This window comes from Brassica oleracea, chromosome C3 (genome assembly GCF_000695525.1).
Source record: "Brassica oleracea var. oleracea cultivar TO1000 chromosome C3, BOL, whole genome shotgun sequence".
Taxonomy (NCBI): domain Eukaryota; kingdom Viridiplantae; phylum Streptophyta; class Magnoliopsida; order Brassicales; family Brassicaceae; genus Brassica; species Brassica oleracea.
The window spans coordinates 17382557-17392691 of record NC_027750.1 but is presented as its reverse complement, the minus strand read 5'-3'; the positions used below and the strand labels follow the sequence as shown (position 1 = coordinate 17392691).

General features: G+C 32.8%; 1 protein-coding gene and 1 long non-coding RNA gene across 4 annotated transcripts; both read left to right on the top strand.

Moving 5' to 3' along the window:
• Window positions 1-2728: 2728 nt before the first annotated feature.
• LOC106329435 (bifunctional dihydrofolate reductase-thymidylate synthase 1) lies at window positions 2729-7010 on the top strand. 3 transcript variants are annotated; one of them, XM_013768091.1, is made up of 10 exons: window positions 2729-3242; window positions 3714-4056; window positions 4137-4181; window positions 4348-4413; window positions 4480-4535; window positions 4604-4681; window positions 4763-4880; window positions 4992-5115; window positions 5198-5304; window positions 6704-7010. In XM_013768091.1, the coding sequence occupies exons 1-10, from the start codon at window positions 2851-2853 to the stop codon at window positions 6710-6712; spliced, it is 1338 nt and encodes a 445-aa protein (XP_013623545.1). In that variant the 5' UTR covers window positions 2729-2850; the 3' UTR covers window positions 6713-7010. The 3 variants fall into 3 exon arrangements, with proteins under 3 accessions (XP_013623545.1, XP_013623544.1, XP_013623542.1); XM_013768090.1 differs by lacking the exon at window positions 6704-7010 and adding an exon at window positions 5402-5539 and having other exon boundaries at window positions 5034-5115; XM_013768088.1 differs by lacking the exon at window positions 6704-7010 and adding an exon at window positions 5402-5539.
• A 1226-nt stretch (window positions 7011-8236) lies between these two features.
• Window positions 8237-10135, top strand: LOC106329436. The gene is made up of 3 exons (XR_001267817.1): window positions 8237-9237; window positions 9337-9559; window positions 9634-10135. It is a non-coding gene; the product is annotated as an uncharacterized LOC106329436 (long non-coding RNA).

The following is a 10135-nucleotide window of genomic DNA, read 5'->3' as shown; positions in this document are numbered from 1 at the left end:
TTATTTAGTTTATTTTTATAATCATACAATTTTTATTAATAAACAAGATTTTCAAGATTTATACAATTTGTTTTTAAAATATAAACTTTTATTCGTAACACCATTTGTTTCCTATTTATATTTATAAATTTTAAAAATTATATTAATTATATCTTTTGATAATTGCAAAAAAAAAATCATATCAGTTTTTAAAGAAAATTTATACAAATTGATTTTAAATATAGTAACCAAAAGAAATAAATGAAAATCTATCTAAAATTATCATTTTAATATATAAATATATATATATACATATATATTTCTTAAATATAATTTAAAATAAATAAAAATATTATTTTATCTTAGTTTTTTGTTTAATTAAATTGAAATTTATATTAAAAATTGGTAGGAAAATAATAAAATCTAGAATATTAATATAATTTTATGTTTAAATATAATTTAAAGCAGAAATTTTTACTGCTGCACATGGTGCTGGAAAAAACCTAGTTTTATGTATAATATAAGTTTATTCCATGAATAATTTTGCAGTGTATAATTGCAGGGTATAATAATTAATTTTCGACCAGCGCCCGTGTGAAGATTTTTTTTATTTTATAAATACATAACTTTGATATTACCGTAAACATTTTAAATATATAATTTTATATTTTAGGATTATATATTGTGTAACTTTATAAATTTTTTATTTAGGTTTCTTATTTGATATTACTAATATACAATGATTTGTTTTGTACATTACCCCTTGTTACTAATTATTATTACAGACTAATATATTTTAAACTTTCAGTACAAATAATTCATAACCTGAAATAATCAGATAGAGAATCATCTATGTTTTTTTTTAATTTCTATAATTAGCATACAATGCATTTTTAAAATGTACTTAGTTATGCTATATAAATAATATTTGTTTAGCATAATCAACGTTACCATCTATCATTTTTTATATTATGAGATTTTATAAGTAAATAGATTAATTTACAAATTAATATATTTTAAATAATTTTTATATAGTATTCCAATTTAATATAATATAAACTATAACTATTAAATTTATAAAATATAGCATTTTTTATTTTATAATAAAATTTTAATGAACATTATTTTATTATAATATTATTTTATTAATTATGAAATTAATTAATGCATTATTTTATAAAAATATTTGAACTTTTACTAAAATTTTGTTAGATCTTTTCTCAACAGATTTTGTTATACTTATAAAATTTGAATTTACAGTTAAAACTGATTTATTCTTAATATTTTATGAATTATAAAAAATTTCTAGAAATAATATATATATTAAATTGATTAATATAAATAATCAAATTAACTATATTAAATAATTAATAAAATGGTTCTACAATGACTTTTTTACCTAGTGGCGAAGCTAGTCAAGGGAAGACTAGTACATGCACCTAGGGGGTGGGCACTTCGGTTATTTTCTCGGTTCGGTTCGAGTTCGGTTCGGTTTGATTAGTTCGGTTCTAGTATTTTTTCAGCTGAAGTAAACCATAGTTAGTTTGGTTCGGTTCGGTTTATATTCGGTCCGGCTTGTATTCGGTTCGGTTTATTTTTTTGGATCGGTTTAATTAGATTCTTCTTAGTTTAATTTTTCTAAGAGAAATTATGTTTTACAACATAAATTATGTAAACATAAACTATGTGAACTAAATTCAATATGAAACTGAAAGGAAAAACCCTTTAAGAAGTCACAGAAAGTATATATAAGAATTAAAACAAATGAAAGTTAATTAAAGTAAAAAACAACAACATCATTAGTAATGTCTCTTATATCATTAAAATTAAAAAGCCTGCAATGAATGAAATATTTTAAATCAAATATTTTGATGATTACATATTAGGTTAGAAGAACATATGTTAATGAATAAAAAAAGAAAAATATGTGGTTTAGTATTACTAATATGTTAAACCGAACCAAACCGAGAAACTGATGTGTTTTTGTAATTATTTATATTAAAAATATTAGTAATACCATATTAGTAATTATTAAAAATATGTGGTTTAAAACCGAACCGAACCGAACCATTCGGGTTGAGAAAATCTTCAACCGAATGGTTTGAAATAGAGTTTGGTTCGATTTGAATCGGTTTCGGTTCGATTGGTTCGGTTTGACTCGGTTCGGTTCGGTTTTTTTTCCCCCCCCCTACATGCACCCACTATTTTCACATTTTTCTAGTACTTTCGTATTTTTCTAAGATAAAGCTACATAATAGTTAGATAATTGTGAAAAACTTCTATTGGTGCACCCATTAATTGTTTTTCTTTACCTCATGCCCCCACTATAACTAACTTCTAGCTTCGCCCCTGTTTGTGCCGTATTTTTTGTAATTAATATAATAGATGTGAGAGTAGACAAGTTGTGGGTTGTACATTTAATCAAATTGATTATTAGTTTAGATTGGAATTCTGTCTCCCATGTCCACATTGTTAGGCTAAAATTAGATATATATTTTTCCCTCCACGAGGGCAGGATTATCGGGAGAGAGAAGGGTTTTTAGTGGGTTTTTAAGGGGGAAACCACAAAAAAGAAAAAAACGGGTTGCAGAAAAGCCAGAATAAAGATTGCTGTTGGTTGGTTTTTTAGACTGTTCGCGAGCCTACTGACACGTAGCGGTCCGCGATTAGTTGATTTTTTTTTTTTATTCAGAAAAAAAAAATAAATAAAAAAACCCATCTGGGTTTCAGTAATCATGGTCTAAGCGTTTACTTTCCCTCGATTCCAAATCCTTCTCGGATTCGTGCACATCTCGCTTAGATTTTAAAGGATCTTTGATTCCAAAGACATTCTCATTTCATTCTTGGTTACCTTAATAAGTTTTTCAGCAGATGGAAGCCCAAAATGCCCAAAGGAGGAGTTATCAGGTGGTTATAGCAGCAACGAGAGACATGGGTATTGGTATTGATATGAAACTTCCTTGGGATTTACCAAATGAATTTCAGTTTTTCCAAGATGTAACAAGTAGGACATCTGATCCTCGTAAGACGAATGCAACTATCATGGGAAGAAAATCATGGGAAGCTACTCCTCTCGAGTTTCGTCCCCTTCCTGATCGCCTAAACGTTGTCCTCACAAGATCTAACTGTCACAGTATCCCCACTGATGATGATAACGTAATGGTGTGTGGTAGCATGGAATCGGCTCTTGAACTTTTAGCCAAACCGCCTTATTCATTTTCCATCGAGAAGGTCTTTTTCATAGGAGGCGGCGAGTTGTTAAGGTTTGCATCTCCATCTGCCTCAATCATTCTTTTTTTAAGAACACCTTATGTCAAAGTAATAATAATAATAATACGAGACTCTAGACCTTGAGGTTTGATAAGTTACTTGAGTCTAGATGTGATCTTAATACGATGGTTGAAGTTTAGAGCATCATTATCCCTGAAACCCCAAATGGGGTTTCTTAATTTTTTTTTTTTTTTTTACTTTTTCGAATTAAAAAAAAAAAAAACGAACCAATGGTGAGCCGCCACGTATTAGTGGGACCCGTGAACAGTATAAGAAACCCTTAAGAACCGACTACTATTTAGTAGTTTTTGTAACCGGTTTCTTTAAAAAAAATGGGTCCTACGCGGGACCCACCCGCTAAGAAACCCTCTAGTATCTCCGGATAAAGATGCTCTTAGTATCAATGAGTGAATGATTGGATATTTGGTTTAGAGTCAAGATTTCATTTGAGAAGTTATGTTCAGGCATTATATGAATGCACCAAGCTGTGATGCTATCCACCTAACAGAAGTTGATATAACCGTGCCATGCGACACATTCGCACCGAGGGTCGATACTTGTCTATACCATCCATGGTACTCATCACTTCCAGTTGTGGAAAATGGAATTCGATATTGCTTTAACACTTATGTTCGAAGAAAAGATCTCATTTTTGGATCTGGTGTGGAGGCAGAGCAATACTCGTTCTTGCCTAAGATGGTTTTCGAGAGGCATGAGGAGTTTGGTTACTTGAATCTTGTTCAAAACATTATATCTAATGGGGACATGAATGACAATAATACTCTTCTGTCGAAATTTGGCTGTCAGGTGAGCTGAGTTACATCTTTGTTAGTATCTTATTATTTGTTGTAGCTGACATGTGAATTTCTAATTTTATCATTTTATAGTTGCGGTTCAATCTGCGCAAGACTTTCCCCCTTCTCACAACCAAGGCATGCCTTCTTTATCCTTTCAGTTAAAACATACTACTATTGTTTCATCTTCAATTAAAGCCATTCCTTTTATTCTTGACATCTTCTCTTAATCACAGATTTATCAAGGAGTCTACCGTGGTTTGATTAGAGATTGATTTTTTTATTTTATCCTGTTGTCTTGCAGAAAGTATTCTGGGTAGGCGTTGTAGAAGAAATCTTACAACTCATCAATGGTTCAACCTATCCCAAGGTAAAACCAAAAGAGACCTCTGTTGAAGATTATATATCATTTGTTTATAGCTATAGCTTCTTTCAGGAAAAGGGTATTAATCATATATGTGAGAGTGATAAGGCTAAAGAATATCTTGACAGGTAAGCATGGAACAGCTCATTTTGAAAGCATGTAGGCTTATTGAAACTAATATAATTTTGTGTTCCAGTTTCGGAGTGAATGCCACAGAGGAAGATGGAGACCATCCACTCTTGACTGGACTCTACTGGAGCTACTCTGATGCTAGGTTGGTGGTATCTCTTCTTTGGATTTAATTGTTCCTATGTTTTGCTTCTTTGGCTGGTTGGCTTTACATTTTTTTTGCCAGCCAAGAATTCAGTCAGATCTCTGATGTTATAAACAAGATTAAGAACAATCCTCATGATCGAGGGATCACACTTTCAGCTTGTAAGTTGTCCATATCTCCTTGCCAAACGTTCGCACAGGTTAGCATGTCTTTCATCTGCTTTGTACTCATGTTACAAGCTTGTCTGTACAATGTAATTAATGCGACAAAAGTAGATTGAAAACAGTTCCTTTTTTTTTTAATGATCAAGTTCTATGTGGCGAATGGTGAACTTTCCTGTCAAATCTACCAGAGCTCAACTGAAGCAAGTCTCGGGATTCCTTTCAGTATCGCAGCATACTCTCTCTTGACATGCATCATGGCTCATGTTTGCGGTACACGTATACACAAAATCCTAATGATCTCGTGTGTGGAGTAAAGACTTAACAGTAAATGTGCATTTTCTTGTGGTGACAGATGTTGTTGCTGGTGACTTCATCCATTTGATTGGAGATGCTCATGTTAATACATCTCACACCAAGGCTATACAAAGACAGCTTCAAATCTCCCAAAAACCCTTCCCGGTCAGTACTATAATTTGCCTCATTATATGTTCTCTCTATCTTTTCTCTCAGGAGACAAACTGACTTTTTCCATCTTTAACGGTAAATAAAAAAACAGATTTTGAAAATTAATCCGGAGAAAACAAAAATCGATCACTTGGAAGCTTCTGATTTGGATCTCCTGGACATATGACCTGCTTCATAAAGAAATATGAACAATTACTACTTTAATACTCTTCTTGTTTAGAGTATCTCTAAAAATACACTTTATTTGAAGTTTAAAGGTAACCTTCTTCAAAAGTAAAAATTTAAAGTTAAGTTCAAAAGTATTTATATTTTAGACTATGGTATTTATATTCATGATACTTAATTTAAATTTATAAAACTGTAAAAATAAATAGCATATATATATAAATATTATAGCAATATTAATTAATCAACTGTTACACTAAAATATAAAATTTTGCATAATTAAATATTAAATTACAAGTAAAATACCATATTATTCTATAAGACTATTTTCATAATAGTCTCATGTATGACCATTTAATAAAAATATCCTTAAATAGTCATAATTTTTTTTGTCACAAATATATGCCCTAAATATTAAAATGACCAAAATGTTTTATTAAAGAGGTAAATATACATTTATACCCTAGGATTAACTAATCTATACTTTAGGGTTTAGAGTTAAAGGGTGAGTTTAAAATTTAAAAAAATAAATTATATTTTTATAAAATGTAAGTTTAACTTTATTAAAATTTAAAATTAAATTGAAATAGTTAAGCCAAATCAAAAGAAATAAGATTATAAAAATACATTTATAAATTTTTGAAACTATTGAAGTTAAAATTTAAAAATAAAAATGTACAAATGTAAATTATTATTTTTTAAATAAAAAATATTATATTTAAAATTAATATTTATGTACATGGCGCAAGAAAACTTATAATAGATATATATCTTATACTATAAAGTTGATTTTTTTTCTCCATAGAAGCAAAACCCGCCACGTGTCACCTCAAAATTCAATCTAAAATAATTAACGTTTGAGATATTTATGGTTAAAAGGAACGAATAAGAAAGAAACACATAGAATAAAATAGTAGGAATGAAAATGAATGGTTGTTCCTTTTCAAATTTAACAAGGAATAATTTTGTTCTCTCTACAGAAAAAAAATGAGAATAAAAATGGTAAATGGTGATTTTTTTAGGAATGATAAGGAATTGAGTATCTTTCGTGTTCCTTGTTCACCATTGAAAGCCTAATGTTTTTGAGCAACAATGAACAAGCTTTGTTGTATTTAACCAACAATGCGTAACTCACATCAATGATGGCTTACGTTCAATAGCGATGCTCTGTTGTATTTAATTCTTTACCACGATTTTCTTTGTTACTCGGTGGAACTGTGTATATAAGGCCCAATGATGAGGAGAGAACCCATCGTTGATTCAGCTCCCCTGCGACCTTGACGAAACAAAGCTTCCAGTCATGGCGAATTCTCAAATCCACTTCTCCAATTTGAAGGCTAAGCGTTGTAAGGAGGTTGTTCTCCCCCAAACATCAATCGTTCACTGTTCAATCCCAAACATCAAGTGGAAGTAGTTCATTTTGCAGAATTTACGTTTATGTTCATGAGCTTCTTTTAAATATTGTCAATTCGAGCATAGAAACTGTATTTAGAAAATCTATACTAGTGGTTGACGGATTCAGTTGTTGAGACGGATACGGGGACAGAAACGGAGACGGGAACAGGAAAATTTAAATCAGATACGGGGACGACACATATATAAATGTTAAAATTACATATAAGCTATCCATATTTGACAAAATAAAAAAGTTTACACCAAAATTTTAACATAAAAATTACTTCAGTGTAGTATTTGAAATAATAATAATAATAAATAATGACTAAACATATTTTTTAATCAAAATTTGGTTCATCTAGTAAAAGTTCATAAACTTAGAAACAAGATTGAAAGTTAAAAATATAGTTAAAATTTTCTAAGTGGGACTGATGTGTGTCAAGTGTGTAAAGGAGGAATTGAAACGATCCTACATGTTATTAGAGATTGTCCCGTGATGAGAGGAATATGGGATCGATTTGTTCCAGCTGTGAAGAGGCACGCTTTCTTTTCCATGCATTTACTTGAATGGCTCTATAAAAATTTGAGTGATAATGGAACATGGAGCGAGATTCCGTGGGCTACGAAGCGGTGTGGTGGGGATGGAAGTGGAGATGTGAAAATGTCTTTGGTAAGAATCGACTTTGGAGAGATAGAGTAGGATTCTTGAGAAACTTGGCTAAGGAAGTGATGCTAGCCAATGAGACTGAGAAATGCCATCTGAATGTTGGTCATAGAACAGAAATAATGGTGGGATGAGCGCCCCCTCGGGTCGGGTGGATGAAGCTTAACACAGACGGGTTGTCTCATGGAAACCCAGGGCCGGCAACTGCGGGTGGGGTATTGCGGAATGGTGAAGGGGAGTTGTGTGGTGGGTTTGCTCTAAATATAGGGAGGTGTGGAGCTCTGTTGGCAGAACTTTGGGGAGTTTATTATGGTCTTGTGGTTGCTTGGAAGAAAGGAATTAGGAGGTTCGAGTTAGAAGTGGATTCTAAGGTGGTGGTGGAGTTTCTTACAACAGGGATTGGGGACACTCATCCTCTGTCTTTCCTGGTACGAATGTGCCATGGCTTACTGGAAAATGACTGGTTGGTCCATATTGTTCATGTGTATAGGGAAGCAAACCGCTTAACTGACGGGTTAGCTAACCTTGCATTTTTCTCTTCCGTTTGGTTTTCATAGATTAGATGAGACACCGATTGAGGTTGTTGCTTTATTACAAGAGGATGTTGTTGGACCTCCTCGGCCACGACTAACTCATTTGTAAACTGAAGTTCGTTATTGAATAAATTTTGGGAGTTTTCTCACAACTTCTTACCAAAAAAAAAAAAAAATACTTCCTTTTATTTTTTGGAAAAAAATATATGAGCTTAAGCTGCACTAATATTGAAGAAAATTCATTTCAAACATTCCATTAATGAACTACCACGTCCCCGTAGTGTCCCCGTGCCGTTTCTATGGTGTTTCCGTCCCGAAAACGTTTCCGGTACGGGTACATTAACCAAACTGCCGTCCCCGTGCATCTCAGACGGCAACTAATCCGGAGGCGGAGGATCGGCCGAATATGGAAAGAAAGTGGGGAAAAAGATCCAACTTTTATTCTTACTTTTACTCAGTGCCAATTTGTTTGGTGTTAGAGGAAGACATCTACTTTGCTTTGTTGTTTAGAATCAATCTGTATATGAAACTCTCCGTCGTCTCTTTGCAGGTTTTTTTTTGCCTCTTAAATTATTTGCTAATTGATCGCTGTTTCGTTAGATAGATTTAACGATTGAAGACACTCAGATGAAGTTTTATGGACAGATTTCTCTTTATTACCTGACCGAAGCTGCAAGCTTGTGTTGTTGTTTTTATCTCTTGCAATTACCATTACGTAGCCCCTCTTAGGTTATACGCTTAGATGAGTTCTTCTCTTGCAGATTTCAAAATATTTAAGATCACATGAGAGCCTGAGGTTGTGATTGCACCAAGTTTGCAGCTTTAGATGATCCCTGTTTCCGTTCTTTAACATGGGAGATAGCTTTGATCATTATTTGGATGCGTTGCTATTAATTTCGATACAAACCTTCTCAAACTGGGACATAATAATGTCTGCATTTGCCTCAGGCAGTACCGTTTCGTTACATTTGTCCTCTTGAGCCTTACTTTGTTGGTTTTGTTTATTGTGAGAGAGAGAGAGAGAGAGAGAGAGAGAGAGAGAGAGAGAGATTAGCTTCCAGGATATGGTCGAGGAAAGACCCATTGCAGCTGCTTATACAGTTTCAGACGTGGGAGTTACTAGCTACTATTGATAAAATGAAACCGACGAGAAAAAATAAAAATATAAAGGTGTCAACACGTCACTCCACTGTTTTAAGTAATTACCTTCAGATCAGACTCTGTCTTCTTAAATGATTGTCTTTCAAGTATTTTTCTTTCATTCTGCAGGTTGAAGAAAAGCATAGAACCGGCAGTAGGTGTGACATGCTTTTCAAAGCAACATCGCATCCTTTGCCGAATTCATCTTCTCTCTGACAACCATTGCCGGCAGTTGAGTGACAGAGATAAAATAGATGTTAAGGTGAACATCAGACCTGAGCTAAGTTTAATCAAATGAAACATAGCTTTCTTATCTTTTTGACTTCATTGTGGATGAGTATAAAGTCAGCTGGTAAGTTTGATATTATACTTGCAACTTTTAAGCTTTCCCTGACCTTTTCTTGATATTCTTAGAACTACTTGCAGTGTTGTGTGAAGGGCTACTTGACGCATGTTCAGGGGAGACTCACCTGTCTATATTCAGGTCCCCAATTGAGTGAATGGAGGAGATCTTGACCAGAGAAGTTATGTGAGATCACAGACCTATATTAGAGGCTTCTTCTAAATTTTAATGCCTCAGCTTCCGAATCTCTCTTAGTCTCTCTCGCTCTTCTTCGTCTCATGCCATCAGCTACACTATTTTTTCATCTTCCTCTCTTGAGATTCTTTCTTTCCATATGTATGCTGATTTAGTTTGTCATCTCTGGCAACATTGGCAACCATGCAACAGCGTATTTGCCAAGATTATGATTTGGCTTTCCAAACAAAGAAGATTTCCTTCTGGTGTTTGGTCTGAGAGTGCACACTATGGAAAGAATATATCCTCAACTCCTTGAATCATGCTTTGAAAATAGAAGCAATAAGTCATGTAATAGTTTACTTGAAGATCATAATATTCTGGAGAAGATACTAATTCTAATGGCTCCAA

Bases quoted from the DNA above. Each gene is read 5' to 3' on its own strand.
- LOC106329435 (XM_013768088.1), top strand. From the start codon at position 2,851: ATGGAAGCCCAAAATGCCCAAAGGAGGAGTTATCAGGTGGTTATAGCA. The intron at 4,682-4,762 runs GTTGGTGGTATC...TTTTTTTGCCAG, and splicing joins TGGAGCTACTCTGATGCTAG to CCAAGAATTCAGTCAGATCT. The intron at 5,305-5,401 runs GTCAGTACTATA...ATAAAAAAACAG, and splicing joins TCTCCCAAAAACCCTTCCCG to ATTTTGAAAATTAATCCGGA.